At 47.8% G+C, this 17,111-nt stretch overlaps 1 protein-coding gene across 2 annotated transcripts in view; it reads left to right on the forward strand.

Moving 5' to 3' along the window:
• Positions 1–17,111, forward strand: part of DOCK2 (dedicator of cytokinesis 2) — a 406,045-nt gene that overhangs the window by 364,694 nt on the left and 24,240 nt on the right. For both annotated transcript variants that reach the window (XM_022595138.2, XM_022595139.3), the window contains exons 37-42: positions 2,328–2,418; positions 3,044–3,163; positions 7,314–7,403; positions 8,989–9,093; positions 11,379–11,520; positions 16,254–16,335. In XM_022595138.2, the coding sequence (XP_022450846.1) occupies positions 2,328–2,418; positions 3,044–3,163; positions 7,314–7,403; positions 8,989–9,093; positions 11,379–11,520; positions 16,254–16,335 (630 nt within the window). The remainder of the gene's footprint in view (positions 1–2,327; positions 2,419–3,043; positions 3,164–7,313; positions 7,404–8,988; positions 9,094–11,378; positions 11,521–16,253; positions 16,336–17,111) is intronic.

Genomic DNA, 17,111 nt, shown 5'->3' on the forward strand with positions numbered 1-17,111 from the left:
TCGGGCCCATCAGGATGTCTTCCATTGGGCTCTGTAGTTGATCACCAAACCCTTGAGTTGACAAAGGATAGGAGGGGGTGCCTTGGCCAATTAAGGAGTTGAAAGCAGCAGGGAAGCTCTCCCTCTGACTACTCTTCAAATTTTTTGGACCCAGTCATCAGGAATCTAAGAGACCAAGGACAGGCAGGTGGAGATAAGACAGGATTTGACCATCTACGCTGGGGTTTTTAAAGGTTGACCGCAGGCTCAACACTCCTTACACACACGCCACGTGGAGTTTCCCTGAAAGCTCTATTGATCAGCAGAAAGTTAGGGCAGCAGGAGTGACTGTAGAGGCAGAAATAGCTGCTATCAAAACCTGGTTCTGTCTATTTCTAGCTCTGTCTACTCTAGTGTAGGTCTCAGTTTTCTTACCTATAAAAGAATTGTTGGGAGATTGAATTGATATAATATATAAAGCACCCATTAGTAGAATGAATAAATGAATGAAGAATCTCTCTTGGATGCTCCCCTACTCATCCTCTTACCTTGGGATCCCAGCCCAACTGTCAGACTAGGGGAACCTTTCTAGAAGCCCTACCTGGATGAGTCCTGCTCTCGTAGTACCATAGACCTCTCCTTCAGAGCATTGATCACAGCTGTATTTTTGCAATTACTTATTTGATTATTTGATTGATGCCTGTCCCTTTTCCTAAATTATAAATCCCAAACCCTGAGAGTGGCATCTGCTTTTGCCACCATTTATCTGTAATGCCTGGTACAGCCTGTGTGCTCAGTACAGCTTTGCTGATTGAATAAATAAATGAGCAAAAGGTCACTAGCTCATTAGTTATCAGAAACCACTAATTGAACTTTCTTCCCCTTAAAATCTTTGGCAGTCCCTACCCTGAGTTCAGGCAGCCTCCATTTGGCCCTCTGGCCATGTTTTATGTAGCCAGGGACATTAAGCTCTAGCTCCTCCTTGGGTGACATTCTAAGCAGAAAGCTTTCTTATAAAAGGAATCTAAGCCTGAGCATTGAGGCTTGCTTTGAGTACAGATGCTTGAGCAGCCCTTTGTTCCCTGTAGTTAGATAGCCAAGGCAGAATATTGGCATGGTTACAGACAGCACCTTTCCTCTTGGAGGAAGGACCAAGGGCATCACATCACAGCATCTTCCCTTCACCAATTACTAAGAGCTGGGTTTAAATAAATGCTCCTGATGACGTGCAAGTCACCAAAGCAGTGGGGGGTTTTTGGCTCTGGATTCTGTTTCCAGCAGTGGCAGGAGGGAATGTTTTGTAGAAGAACGTGGTTCACAATGATAATAGATAATAGCTGTCACTGCTCAGCACTGGCTACGGGCTAATCGCTTTCGGTGCATACGCACATTTATTAGCAGCAGTGCAGGCTGTCATGCACAGAGCCTTTTATACACGATCTGCTTGTCCCTTTATAGGCCCAGCAACTCTATAGGTAGGTTCTCTGAGCACTGCCATTTTACAGATGAGCAAACTAAGGCACAGAGAAGTGAATTCACTGCCCCTTAATACTTACTCTGTATCAGGTAATTGACCTAAGCGCCCTTCCTTTGTCCTGTTCTTGTCCTGTTCTTAACACCTTTCAACTGTAGACTCATTCTAGGATTCAGAACTGGATTGTCTCATTGGAAAAGGGTGGGAGATGGGAATGTGGTTACAGTTGAATAGTAGGTTCTCTCTGCTGACAGCTCCAGGCCTCCACGTGAATATCCAATCTCTAGCCCCTGGTCCACTTCCTTTGCTTATCAGAAAATTCAGTTCCTTTACATCTAGAGAGCATTGAAGAGAGGGTAGGAGTTGCCCTTTACAGTGCTATGGCTTGTCCATGCCCTTGGAGTTGTACAATGATTAGGGCATAGGCTCTGAAGGCAGTTAGACTGGGATCACGTTCCAGTTCTTCATTCATTAGCACATGACCTCTGACAAGCTATTTATTTCTCCTTCCCTGATTTCCCTTACTTGTTGTACTGCACTGGGCAGAGTCTTCAGTATCAAGTTGAATACTGGCTGGAATGTTACCTAACTTCTCCAGGCCAGAATTTTCTTATCTGTAAATGAGAATTCTCAGTGGACCTATTTTACACGATTGTCAGACAGGTTAAATGATCTGAGGCATTCAAAATACTTAGCATGCTTCCCGTCATACACTAAATGCCCCACGAGTGCTAGGTGCTATCACTGTCACCCATGCGAGTCTGGATAGAGGGAATGGAGGACTCCCTTGTGACTCAGTTGTTCTTTCTGGCCTGGCCCTACCACCTGCCTGCTTATTATTGCACCTGGTGATTTAGCATATTTCCCCAAACAGGTACCTGTACAAACTCCGCGACCTTCACCTGGACTGTGACAATTACACAGAGGCTGCCTATACACTCCTTCTCCACACCTGGCTTCTCAAGGTACTGCCTTTCCAGTAAAGGGGATTCATGCTGGGATCCCCATGGAGCCCTCACAGCAAGTTGAAGAGTGAAAAAGAAAAACAATTAGCCAAATACATTTTGTTCTGCTCTGTGTCCCCAAACTCTTAACCTGGCAGGTTACTCTTCTGCACTGCTTTGTCTGGTCACATAAGGTTTCTAGTGACCCTCACATTCAGCAACAACAACAACTCCCGAGATGCGTCTTGCAGTTTCACATAACATTCAAACTGTTTTATATAACATCCAAACATCAACTGTAAATCATTAGCATGCCCTGTGAGCTGTTTTTCTTCTCTTGAAAGTGCTGCTGGAGCAGGACAAAGTCTGTAAGATTTCCTTTGGCTTTTGAAGTGCTGAGACCATGTCTTGCAGCGTTTCAGAGAAAAATCCTACAAGCCATACACATGAGCCAATGGAGAATCAAATAAGTGTAACTCCACAGAAATGAGGAGGCGCTTCCCGTGGAAACTGCAGACCAGCATCTGTCTGATTGACACTCAGGGCGACAAGGAGGCCGGCAGGGGTGTTTGCAGGGCTTCCTCCCACTCCTCAGCAGTAGGGGAGACACCTGCCTCAGGTGACTGTGTGTGTCCTCTCTCCGCAGTGGTCAGATGAACAGTGTGCGTCGCAGGTCATGCAGACAGGCCAGCAGCACCCCCAGACCCACCGACAGCTGAAGGAGACGCTCTATGAGATCATCATAGGCTACTTTGACAAAGGAAAGGTAATTGGTCCCTGCCCTTCCTCTCTCCGTGGAAACCCTAGCTACCAGAAAGGATTGTTCTCTCCCGTATTTTGCACCCAGTCCATCTGCAGGTCTGGTCAGCTCTCCCGCCCGACCATAAGTCTGATCACTTCTCTCCATCTCCATTCCTTCCACCTCCATTCAAGGCACCAACATTGCTCACCTGGACACTCAGTGAATCCTAAGCAATCTCCCTGCATCCTCTATTCCCCCCAACAGATCATCCTCCGTATGGGAAACGGTGATCATAAAACATGCATTGGATCACGCCATTGTCCTGCGTACAGTCATCTCAAATGGCTCTCCCAATCCACTTAGAACAAATTACACAATCCCTCCCATGGCCCACGAGGCCCCACACGAGCTGTCCCCTGACTACTTCTCTCATTTCATCTCTGCCAGGCTCCCTTTTGCTCACATGCTCTATGCCAAGCTCTTTTCCACCTCAGGGCCTTTGCACTTGCTTTTCCCAGCTTAGAACATTTCTCCTCCATATCTTACCATGGCCAGCTCCTTCTCACAGCTCAGGGTTTTGCCCAAGCAAAGGATGTCATGTCCTGAAGGAGGCCTTCCCAGACCACCTGAGACACAGCAGCACTCCTGCCCTGAGTCACTCTTACTGACTTATCTTCAGAGTACTTATCACTATCAGACATGACCTTGATCATTTTGTTTTTGCTTTGCTCATGTCTGGCTCCCCACTTTAGAAGGCCATGAGCACAGAGACTTGCCTTGTCCACTGCTAAGTGCCCCGTAGCTAGCGCAGAGCCTTACGTATGGGGCCTAGTAGATATATATTGCATAACTTAATTAATTGAATGTATGAATGACATCATGGTACCATCATTGATCTCTAAACAGCAAGAACAGGATGTTTTGTTGGGTTAGGTCTGGAGGTTGGCCAGACCTGCTACTGCCCATCCTCCAGTCTCCAGTAGACCTTCAGGAAACACCAACCCAAATGCTGTAGGAAGCATAGCACGGTGGTTAAGTGCTCAGGCTCTGGGTTTCAAGCCTCGTTCCTCTACCACCCACAATCTCCTTGGCCTTTCAGAGATTCCAATTCCCCATCCATAATAGTGGGACATTAACAGTACGTACTTCCTAGTTGCGTTGTGAAAATTAGGTGAGAAAATGCATGTAGAGCACCTAACAGAGGACCTGGTACATAGTAGTAGCTTGTTAAATTTTAACTGTCATCATTATTACCTACTCTGCCCTCGAGGCCCCAGTTGACTGGCCACTTCCTCTGTCAAGTTTTTCTTGAGTCCTCCAGCTTCCGTACAGCTCTGCCTCTCCTCTGAATGGCAAGGCCTCTTACAGTTCATCAAGACACAATTTAATACTTAATTTTGGCCTGTTCTGTCACTGCGGTTCATTGCATCTGTCTTAGTCTGATCTTCCCACCTTCCCTGGAAAGATAAAATGAGGTAATGTCTGTGGAAGGGCTTATAAATTCCCAGGAGTTGAGCAGTTGGAGAACACTGTCTTTATAATTTACAATTATAAGCCTCTTGAGGGCAGAGACTCTGCCATCCCTGGAACCTCCTGTCCTGCTGACTCGATATCAGAGCTTACTCTTGTTTTATGAGCTGACTAAGTCGGTCACAGTGTGAAAGCCCCAAAAGGACATGTCAAGCCTTGTCCTCTGCCAACTATCCAGTTCAACCCACTCCGTGCTGAGCAGAGAGGAAAAAGGCATAATCCCCAGTGTCAAGGGTCTTATCATCTAGTGGGCAAAGCAGACATACCGATTATCATATTTTTTTGCACACAACCCTTTGGTGTTGTGCAATAACGGGGAAAGGAGGCGGGAACAGGGTGGTATTAAAGTACTTTGGGAGCAGAGAGGAGGGGGCAGATGGGTATAGCTCACCCTGGAAGCCACTGCTGTCGTAGCTTCTAGAATGAAGCCCAAACTCTTTAGCATCCCTTTAACTTCCTTTCCCCATATCTCCCCTCATGGAGACTCATTGATCTAGACACACACAATGACTTTCTACTCCATAAGTCCATCTGTCATTACCTGGTGGACTCCTCTACATCCCTCAAAACCCAACTAGTACATCTGTTTATGTGTGTGCTTTACCCACTTCTATGTCATGAAAGCAGAGACTGTGTCTTGGCCATTTTTATCACCGCTCCGTCAGTGTATACCATGCCCAGAAGCCAGCAGATGCTCAGTAACTAATGTATGAGACTCAGGGATCAGGAACTGTCAGAGGTCTTAGTGACCACATGGGCAGACCTGAAGGAAATTCCAGGTATCTGACTCCCTGCCTGTCCCCCTCCTTGGCCCCTTAGTGATCTCTTAACACATGGGGAGAGTATTTCTGGCATATAATGGTGGGAAGTTGGCAAAGACCTCCACTTGAGCTGAACAGTCCCCTGGCCCGGACTGGGGGTTTTAAAGAAAGCCCCAGGGACTTCCCTGGTGGCACAGTGGTTGAGAATCCTCCTGCCAGTGCAGGGTACCCGGGTTCGATCCCTGGTCTGGGGAAGAGCCCACATGCGGTGGAGCAGCTAAGCCCGTGTGCCACAACTACCGAGCCTGCGCTCTAGAGCCCTTGAGCCACGACTACTGAGCCCACGCACCACAACTACTAAAGCCCACACACCTAGAGCCCGTGCTCCGCAACAAGAGAAGCCACCGCAGTGAGAAGCCCCACACACTGCAACACAGAGTAGCCCCCGCTCACCGCAATTAGAGAAAACCCACGCGCAGCAACGAAGACACAATGCAGCCAAAAAAAAAAAAAAAAAGTCTCAGCCCAGCCTGGTCTGCGGACTTGATTCCTCCTGGCACATAAAGCATTTTTATGCTGCTCACTAAGCTGTCCATGGGTTTACAGCCGTGGCTCCTCCACTCAGCACTTGCCTTTATTTATTTTTATGCTTGGATGCAGAGAGAGCACTTTTGCGACAAAGCACACACTGTGTTTTGGCAACGTCGCCTCTCTCCTCCCCCACCTCCCCCAGCTTTTCCATTAAGGTGCATCTTCCATTTTAAGCCACATGTGAAATGTAATGGGTGTCCCTTGAGATTGCCAGATCTCCAGCCCACCCAGCACCTCCCTCTGCCTCTCTGCAGAGGTTGCTGACCCCTTTGATCAAGGATGGAATGATAATCTATTGGTTTCAGTCAAAACGGAGCAGATGAAAAGGACCCCCTCTGTCCAGAGTTTGTTTTTCAGATTTTTTTTTTAAAGATGGAAAAGACCTATTTAAAAAAAGTTTTCATCACTCTTTTTCATGCTGCCCCCTGCACAGTCACCCTAAATAACACCGTTAAGAAGTGATGGGTATAAAGTTTCATTTACGCAAGATGAATAAATTCTAGACATCTTCTGTACAACATTGGGCCTATAGTTAACAATTCTGTATTGTGCATTTAAAAATCTGTTAAGTGGGTAGATCTCAGGTTGTGTCCTCACCACAAGTTTTTTAAAAAGTGAGAGAAAGAGAGGGAGGGAGGGAGGGAAGAAAGTTGGCCAAAGGAAAAAAGAAAGTGACGGACTGGCAGAGCGGAAAGATCCTAAGAGCGAACATCAGGGGAACTGGATCTGGCCTCAACTCTGTCCCCGGAAACTCGCTGCCCTCTTACTTCTTTGTGAACCATTTCTCTTTGGGAAATGGGGTTACCACCTCCCTGCCCCACCTGCACACAGGGAGCTGAGGCAGTCAAATGTTCATTTACTGAGCACTTCTAAGGGAGGGAATGAAGCACAAGGTCGAGGGTCACACTCAGGTGTGCATCCTGGCCCTGCTTTTGGTTGGGCGTTTGACCTGGGGCAGATGCTCTGCTGATCTGAGCCTCCATTTCTCACCTGGGAAATGCAGATGCTACTAGTCACCTCTCAGGGTGGTTGTGCAGATCCCGAGAGCATGTAAATAAAGTATCCAGCCTCGTCTGTGGGTGTTCCATTATTTATCACGAAACTAGGGTGAGAGGCAGAGGGTAGGTCTGCTTCCTGGGAAACGCTCAGCTCCCTGGGTGTGGGCCAGGGTCTGGGCCAGAGTAAGGCCCGTGGCTCAGTCCCAGGAGAGAGGTGCCCTGGTCCCTTCCTTAGCAAGGGCTCTGCAAGCCTGGAGGTCCCCCTAACCGTTGTCTCCGCAACCTTCCTCGTAGATGTGGGAAGAGGCCATCAGTCTGTGCAAGGAGCTGGCGGAGCAGTATGAGATGGAGATCTTTGATTATCAGCTGCTGAGCCAGAACCTGGTAAGCTGTCCCCAGGGGGAGCTGACTGCCCTGGAGGCCGGGTGCTCAGGGCCTCAGCCCAGCAGAGAGGCTGGGCAGAGGGGGAGGCGGGGCGGGAAGCCACATGGGGTTAGGACACCAGGAAAGGAATGGAAGTAGGGCCTGAGCTGAGCCAGGCTGTGCTGAGCATCTCCCTCCCAGTTGGGAATATTTCCAAAGGGAGGTCTTCTGGGAAAACTCACCAGTTTCTCAGATGGAGCGTTAAGTACCTGCTTGGCGCTGGAGCCGCTGCTGTTGCCCACCCAGTAAACACTGTGCTACATTTGCAGGAAAATTCCCACAAATCACTAGGCCAATTAAATAAAAATGCAAACGCGCGCTTTCTGATTAACAGGTAAATCACATTAAAATGCTCCCCACCTGGCCATCCCCATTAGCTCCTCGAAGCTTGTGACTTGGTGGTACCAGTGGAAAGTGGGGGGAAGCCAGCCTATCCTGCTTATGCCGCAGAGGCCAGGGCTTGCGGGGGGGGGGTGACCCCTGCAGGGAAAATGCAGAACTTTTTGTCTGCTACCCCCACTCTCTTCCCGCTGGCCTGAGAGCCAGGACCCCAGGGCCCCATCTGAGCCCATTTTGAGATGCCAGTCCAGCTGTTTGCAGGGAACTGTAAAACGAGAGTCAGAATGTTGGAAGAAGATTGATAGCTTTTTCTGGTGGGGGGATGGACATGGATTATAGTGTTCTAAGGTATGATGCAAACACACACACTACTTGCACCAAGAAACACTTATATCTACCTGAGTCTGTCCACATAGTTGTTTGTGGGTGTGGAGGCACGCACGCCTTCTAAATGTGTGCAGTGCACAGGCACACACAGAGCACACATCCATGCACACACACGTACCCAGTATACATTCACGCACACGCTGATGGGCATGCACATCCATGCACCAAGCCCACATCGCACAGGCTTCATGTCCAGGGCCACACACATTTATCTTCCATGTTGTGTCCAATTTAAGATGCACCATTCTATTTTACGTGCCCCATCACGATTTCCCTCCAGTTAATAGCAATTGGGAGATGCCATTAGGTGTAAAGTAAAACACAAACTATTTTCAAAGATGTTAAAATATGAAAAACACACACCTCTTGGAATTGATGAAGTATGTTAGGTGTGCATACACAGGAAGACATCTATATCCGGAAACACTTATCCATCCATAGGCCGTCACAAACACACTTCCAAGTGAGAGTGGAGTGACGATGCTGCTGGGGGCTCTGAACAGCTGGCTGGATTCAGTTCCGTACTTCCTGGCTGCGCTGTGAGATACCATTTCTTTATCTGCAAAACAGAGATACAATTCCATGGGATTGTCAAGAGGGCAATGCAAGTAAATGTGCTGGTGCAGGTAGCGTGATTAACAGGGTATCTGGTTACAGCCATTACTATTATGATTACAGACAGTTCCATGACTATGAAAACATGTGCCCTCGGCACATTGGTTCTGGTGGAAGGATCCCATCTTAACTGTGGCCTCTTGGAGTTGAATGTGCCTTTAATACACATCTGTGTTGTCACAAGCTATGAGTTTTCTTCTTCCAGGTCCAGCAGGCAAAATTCTATGAAAACATCATGAAAATCCTCAGACCCAAGCCAGACTACTTTGCTGTGGGATACTACGGCCAGGGTTTCCCCTCCTTTCTCCGGGTAAGTCTGTGGGTGACGCAGACACAGGCCAGGGATCCGCGGCCTTGGCATCCCGGCTCTCCCTCTGTGCTTTGAGGCTCTGCTTGTGCTCAGAACCTGTGCCCTTCTCTGTCTGAACGCTGTGCCCACCTTCACACACACCCCAATCCCTCTCCATCATCAGCACCTCAGCCACCCCCCGTGTTTCTCTACGTACACAGCAATCAGAGCTGCCTTGTGAGGTAGTGAGCACCCCATACTGGGAATGAGGTGCTCAGAGAGGCTGGAGGAGCTCTGCTACCCAGCAGGCACTGCAGAGCACTAGTTGTCAGACCTTTTGGTCTCAGGGCCATTTTTTCTCTGAAAGTTGATCAAGGCCCCTGAAGAACTTCTGTATTTGTAGACTTTATCTGTCTACATTTACGATACTCAAAATTAAAGCTAAGAAGATTTTTAAATGCAGTTGTCCCTTGGTATCCACCAGGAATTGGTTTCAGGACCCTCTGCAGATACCAAAATCCAGTACTCAAGTCCCTTGTATAAAATAGTGTAGTATTTGCATATAACCTCCTAAGTGCTTTAAATCACCTCTAGACTACTTATAATACCAAATACAATGTAAATGCTATGTAAGTAGTTGCTGGAGTGCAGCAAATTCAAGTTTTGCCTTTTGGAACTTTCTGGAATTTTTTTTCAAATATTTTTGATACACGGCCGAATCCATGGATTAAGAACCTGAAGACACGGAGGATTAACTGCATCCATTTATTTAAAAATAAGAAGAATAAACCCATCATATGTTAACATAAATTAGATCTTTGTGAACATGGCTGTATTTTCCAATAAAGATTAGTGCATATAGTGAGATTGTTTCATATTTTTGCAAATCTCTTAAATATCTAGATTAAGAGAAGGCAGCTTAGATTCTTACATCTGCTTCTGCATTCAATCTGTTGTGATACCACACATCATGCAGCCTTAAACGTATACTCATGAGAGAATGAGAGTGAAAAAGGAAAATGGCTGTTATGATGAAAAGAGTTTTAATCTTGTGAGGCCCTGACGGGGTCTTGGGGACCCTCAGGGATCCCCTGGAGCACAGTGTCTGAACTGCTGCTTTCCCGGATTATTGATTCATCATGGAGAGAGTTGCGTTAGGTCAGCTGAAGGCTTCCCTTCTGGTCTTTGAGTCTGTGGTTCAATCCTCAGGTCAGGGAGATACAAAAGAAACCTGACCTCGCCTGATTGAGTCTCGTCAAGGAGATAAACCACTCACCACTACCAATCGGTGTGGCAGTCAGGGTGGCCCTCCGGAGTGAGCTGCAGACAGGGGAGCTAGTGAAGTTTTCCTGCGTGGGATAGAGATGACTTCCCACACCTGATCCTGCATCACAGACCCCTGGGGAACTTGTTAAAAGTTCATGTTCCTGGGTCCCACTCCCACAGACTCCATTTCAGCAGGTCTGGAGTGAGGCCCAAGAATCTGAACTTCTAGAAGGCTCCTAGGCTTTTGTGATGAGAGGCCAGGTTTGGAAACAAACACTGATATATAAAGGTCAGTGGCAGACATGGGTTTGGACAGAAGAATTTAGGGGCCATTAGAGGCAGCACAGATACGGTCTAAAACAGGGTTTCTCACCTTCAGCTCTGTGGACATTTTAGACCAGGTAACTCTTAGCTGTGAGGGCCTGTCCTGTGCATGGAAGGATGTTTAGCAGCACCCTGGGCCTCTACCCACTAGGTTCCAGTAGTGGCCCCCTCTGGAGCTGTGACAACCAAAAATGTTTCCAGGCATTGCCAGCATCCCAAATCACCCCCTGTTTGAAAACTACCAGTCTAAAAGAAGCTAACATGGTCAAGGAACAATAAAGAGCGTGTTTCCATGGATCCAAGTGATGAAGGACCTGAATGCTGGTCCCTTCCAGCCCACAGGTCCAGCCCACATGGTCCAGCCCACAAGGTCCATTAAAGGCAGGAGGGAAACTGTGTGGTCAAGTAAATGGGAGAGTGGGTGTGACACAGTGAAAGCTGAGTGAGGAATTATTCTGGAAGCTGCACATAAGATTGTTTGAAGAAAAAGTTCTCAGCATCCATGATCTCCTCTCCCTTTAGAACCCATCTTTTTAAAGAAGTGGTGTGTCTAGCTAGAAGGTCAGTGACTTGAGCTCTTCCTTTCTTTCCCTTGGGGAGAAACAGAGAGTGGAGAGATCTATAGAAGGTCCCCATGACAAGCCTCCCAGCTTTGCTTGAACCATCTCCTCCAAGGCTGGGCCCTGGGATCTCTGATGGGTGTCATTTCTCTGCAGAACAAAGTGTTCATCTACCGAGGGAAGGAGTATGAGCGAAGAGAAGATTTCCAGACACAGCTGATGAGCCAGTTCCCCAACGCGGAGAAGGTGAACACAACCTCTGCCCCCGGGGATGATGTGAAGAATGCCCCAGGCCAGTGTATCCTTTAAGAATGCCCCAGCCAAGGGCCAGGCATGGGCAGCCCTGCCGGGACATCAGTCCACAGAGCCCCGTCTTAGAGCTCAGAACTGCTGCCAGAATCATTGCAGTGGTGCCAATATTAGTGTCCAGTGTGGGAGCCAAAAAGAACCCATCTCAGGAAACTCTAAATGTTGCATTCATTGATAAATTCACTCACTCACTCATTCCTTCATTCTTGTGATGAGTACTGCCAGCCCTGACTCTGCCAAGCCTTGTGCATTGTGCATTGGAGACTACACTCACAAAGTGGTTCTACCTCCAGGGAGCTTTCAGTGTAGCAAGTAAAAGACATTGAACAGCTAATTGCATTGTTAAATATGCATTTAGAAAAACGTGATCAATGCTAAAAGAAAGCCCTTCAGCTTGCCGTGATTGGGAGGGCAGGGAACGCTTCCTTGAGGAAGGCGATGTTGAAGGTGAGTTAATGAGCCAAAGCTTAGTGGGAGGTGGGAAGGATGTCCCAGACAGCGGGAAGAGCCATCATCCACAAAAGCAAAGGTTCCAAGAACTGAAATGGTGCCACGTTGCCCTTATAATAAAATCAAAACTCCTGACCAAGGCCTGCGAGGCCGTCTGTCCATCATCTGACCCCTTCCTGTGTCTCCAATGTCATCGCCTCCGACTCTTCCTTCCCTTTCTCTCTGGCCACACAGATCTTGTTTCTGTTCCTTAAACATGCCCAGCTTGTTCCCGCCTCTGGGCCTGTGCATTTTCTCTTCCCTCTGCTTGGAATGCCTTTCCCCCAGCTCCTTTCTGACCCATCAGATCCTAACTCAGCGTCACCTCCCACAAGAGGCCTTCCCTGGTCACCTTATCGGAAGCCTTCTGGACTCTGTTATCTCAAACCCTGTTTGTTTGCTTTAGAGAACTGATCTCAATCTGTCGTTATCTGTTGTGCTCTCAAAGATAGAACTAGAACAGAAGCTCCGGGAGGGCAGAGACCTGCACTGCCATGCTCACTGCAGTAACCCCCGAAGCCAACTCTCAGAAGATACTTGCTGGTTAACAGAAAGAGAAAGAAAACAAGAGAGAAGGAAAAAGAAAGAGGAGATAGATAGAGAGAGGAAGGAGGGAGGGAGGCACCACCGATGGAGCCAGCTCTCTGGAGCACACAGAAGGCCAAGGCGACAGGAGATGGTGCTAGTGAGGTTGGGTAGAGCGTGCTGGAAATGGGCTCCATTGCAGCAAAGCATAATGTTCATAAGGCCGGTTCTGACGCTGGGCTGGGTCAGGGCTCAGGGGGTCAGAGAGGGTACAGACCCAAGGATAAGGCAGACAGCTGAGCGACGGGGGAGGGGTACGTTAACCTATCCTGGCTCCTGTGTTGCACCCTGTAGCACAAATTAAGTTACATCCTTTAAAATGGGGCTGACAGGTTGCATGGCTGGTCTGCTAAGTCTGCCGAACCTTAATCCAAATATTTTCCCCTCGCGTGATAAATATTCATCTGTAACCTTTTCATTGTGCTCGCCTGCCCTTCATGCCTGCTCTACCATGGTTGTTTGCAGGAGGAAATGCAACCGGTGGTGGGCCTGGCTGGTTACAAATGGGAGTTTGGTTATAGGCGAGACATGGGATTAGTACTAAGGCCCTTCTAAGTGGATATCCTGGTGTTGAACAACTCTGTGACCTTTTAACTCGTGGTGGGAGGGGAGAGCTCGTGTGACTGGGCCACGTCATTATACGCAGGCCTGATTCAGCTCCAGGAACCAGGTAGAAAAGAGAAAGTGGGAGGGCTGACATTTGCTAAATATCCTCTTCATGCCACACATGAGACTGAGTGTTTTATAACTAATTTTTCTAATCCCCATACAACCCTATTAGGTGGGTATTGATTTTCCCTATTTCATAGAGAAGGAACATACAGGGCAGAGAGGTAAGGTGGTTTGCCTAGGGTTACAAAGCTAGTTAATGATGGAGTTGAGGTTTGAACTCCAAGATCTGTCTCAAAGTCTCCATTCTTTCTGTAATGCCATTGTTTTGTTTAAGATTAGTGAACAGAATGTTCTTTATTAACTATTGTAACATGATGGCGTACCAGGCATTTTCATGCACTGTTTCATTTTATCCTCATAGTAATCCTGTGAGTTGGGTAGTATTACTCTGCATTTTGCAAATAAGAAAACTAAGGCTCAAGAAAATGTAAGCAGCTTATACCAGGTCCCAGGAATTGATGGAACTAGGATTTGAACTCGGGTCGGATTTTTGCCAAAATCTAAGCTCTTAAGGCTCTGTTCTCTTGCCTTTACGTGTTGCAAAGCTGACAAGCAGTTTGAAAAGGGGACAAATCTCATGTCTTCTCACTTAGGTATCCAAGTAGTGGAAGACATTTGAAAGCAAAGGTCTCTGTTGGGTGTCTCCTGTCCCCCGCCCTCTCCTCTGCCTAGACTTTGGAGCTACAGTTGCATGTATAGATTCAGCACGGTTCCATGCATACATTCAGCACATGGTGAGAGAGTCAAGCCATGCATCCTGCTGGACGTGATCAGAGGGCTCTGATGTCACTGGCTTCTCCAGGACAAGTTTGGATTCTTCTCTTAGGCCAAGTCCAATTGCTAAGATCAGTAGACATGGTTTAGAAGGGGTTGGCAGACTTCTCTATAAAGGACCAGATAGGACATATTTTAGTCTCTGTGGGCCATGTGTCTCTGTCACAATTACTCAACTCTGCTGTGGTGGGAGAGCAGCCGTAGGTAGTACATAAATGGACGGGTATGACTGTGCCCCGATAAAACTATATTTATGAACACCGAAATTTGAATTTAATATATTTTCACACGTCACATAATACTTTTTTCCAAATATTTTAAAATATAAAAAGTATTCTTAGCTGTGAGCCATACAAGAACAGGCAGTGAGCAGGATTTGACCCGAGGGCCATAGTTTGCCAGTCCTGCTCTAGACTTAATCCAGGGTGATTTCTCTCCCAGAGAAGGCTGTTTGCTATTTGACTTGAGAAGGAAGGTAGTTTTCCTGATTATGGAAATCCTCCCAGTGAGGTTTATTCATTCGTGTTAAGTATTGCTTGCTCTTGCCCTCTCCTCTGTGTGTGTGTGTGTGTGTGTGTGCGCGCGCGCGCGCGCGCGTATGTGTGTGTGTCTCTGTGTCTCTCTGTCTCTCTCTGAGGCACTCTCATTTAATGTGGAAATACTCTTCAGAGGTAAAACAGTTAAAGCCCCAAGACATTAGTATGAAGTGAACTTATTGGGGGAGGGGGATTAAATTTAACTTGGAATTATATTTCGGCCATTTCTTATGTGTGAAAGAGCCCTAGCTTCTGCATCAGAAAGCTCACAGTCTGGTGGGGAAGCAACAGAAGGGAGAAGAGAGGGAGCTGGAGAGATAAGAGTCCTAAGTACAGATGCGTTGCTTTGGAAGGTCAGGAAGGAAAAGGACACCTGGATGAGGATAGATTGAATGTTCATGGAGCTGTGGGGAAATAGTCCACACAAAGGGGACAGTATAGTCTGTTGGATACTCAGAGATAATGGTGGGAAATGAGTTGGAATCATATTAGAATATCTGAATACTCCATATTCAAATATTGGCACATTTGAATGCCAACAAGAGGAGTCTGTGATTCCTTAGTTGGCAGAAGTGTCAGGCTTAGGGGAAGAGTTTTTGGAGTTATGGTGGTCATCAGGTAGAATAGAGGGATGAGAGTACTTGGATACCTGAAGAAGAGAGATGGGTAAAGAAGCCATGGAAGGTAGGGAAAGGGAAGTAAGGTCCAGGGATGGGACCAGTGACTACTGACCTTGTTTATTTGGCTTGCCATATTATCGATTTACAATGAATCAAGGTCTAGAATAGGCATGACAAAGATCTGGTACACCTGATGCCTCTCCTGTATCCTGTGCCCATGGCAGGCATCACTAATCGATCATGGAACTCTTTCCCACTGAGCCTGGACATGGCCTTACATTCCTGCCCCAGACAGTTACTCTCAAACTTTCAGAGTTGGGGTACAAAATGAATGTATTTGCCTTCTCTAAAGCAGTGCTTCTCAAACTGGAGCGTGCATATGAATCACCTGAGTATCTTATAAAATACAGACTCTGATTCAGTAGGTCTGAGGTGGGACCTGAGATTCACCATTTCTAACAAGCTCTCAGGTGATGATGATGCTGCTGGTCAGAGGGCTGCACTGAATAGAAGTCTGGAATCAAAGAACCCTGAGCTTAGGGTTAAAAGACCCCAATACAGGCCCTTGCTCTGTGCTCACAAGCTGTGTGACCTTCAACAGGTTGTCCAGCTTCTTTGACCTTGATGTCCTTGTCTCTGGAAAGTATGATTTACGTTAACAACGCTGCTCAGCAAAACCGGAGAGATGAAAGGAGACCATGGGGAGACGTGCGCTGCTGTTGATGGACAGCTATAAATGCATTAGGCGTTATTCTTGTTAATGATAATAATATAGCAATGATAATGATAATTAAGGACTACTAACCAACTGTTAGCAGAGGCTGAGCCCTGGCATGGGTTGCAAGTGACGGGCAGCTCTGACAAGGACCACGGTGACTGCTAACTGGTCACTAGGACCTAGTTGGCAGCCAGCACCCTGAGGTTGGTCACTCGTTAAAAACTTGGGCCCAGAAGGACTGTCCTGGGAGGTCTCACCTGGGACCTGCTATGCTTGGAACTGTCCCCCCGACCGAGACGTTGTGAGCTCTTAACTGCGGGAATCACAGACATCCAGTGTTTCACTGTCCAGCCCGTCTTGGATGAACACCCAAGGTTCAAGAATAAGCCGGTGCCTGACCAGATTATGAAGTAAGCCCCACAGCTCAGGGGAGGGAGTGTTGGGGAGGAGCATCCCATGGGGCTGCCAAGCCGAGCTGGTGGCAGGACAGGCCGTGGTGTCTTCTAGTTCCTTCCCTATCTTAGCCAGCCTGTCCTCCCTTTTCCTCTTGGGAGAAGCATCACCTCTCCCATGACCCCTCTGGGCTCTGCCCCTGAAAAGGCTGACACCAGAGATGGCCAGGGGGGAGCGAGGGGTGAGGCTCACCTTGTGGCAGAGCGAGTCCGCAGGAAGCAGCAGTGGGCTTCGCTGAAGTGGACGTGGAGAGCCGGTTGCTCAGGTTGATCCCAGAGTGGCTCCAGAAATCCACAGCCAGAGAGCATGGGCAGACAGGCGGACAGGCAGGTGGGGGACAGAGGGACGGTGCTCAGGCCGAGCACTTTCTCCAGCGGGACATCTGGTAGGCATTTGTTAAGGTCGTGCATTGACAATGGTTGTGTTCAGATTACGATATAAAAAGGGGACATTAGAGGAATTCCCTGGCTGTCCAGTGGTTAGGACTCGGCGCTTTCACTGCTGAGGGCCCGGGTTTAATCCCTGGTTGGGGAACCCACAAGTTGTGAGGCACAACCAAAAATCCCACAAGTTGTGAGGCACAGCCAAAACATAAAATAAAAAATAAATAATAAAATAAAATAGGGGACATTAGAGGAAGCAGCATGAAGGCAGGTGTGATCTGTTTAATGCCAGATCGCAAGGTCAGGGATGAGGCAACAAAGCAGGGCATCTGTGGGATCTGCGGGGCACC

This window comes from Delphinapterus leucas, chromosome 3 (assembly GCF_059928025.1).
Source record: "Delphinapterus leucas isolate spDelLeu-1000000601 "Yukka" chromosome 3, BTC_Dleu_Yukka2, whole genome shotgun sequence".
Lineage (NCBI taxonomy): Eukaryota > Metazoa > Chordata > Mammalia > Artiodactyla > Monodontidae > Delphinapterus > Delphinapterus leucas.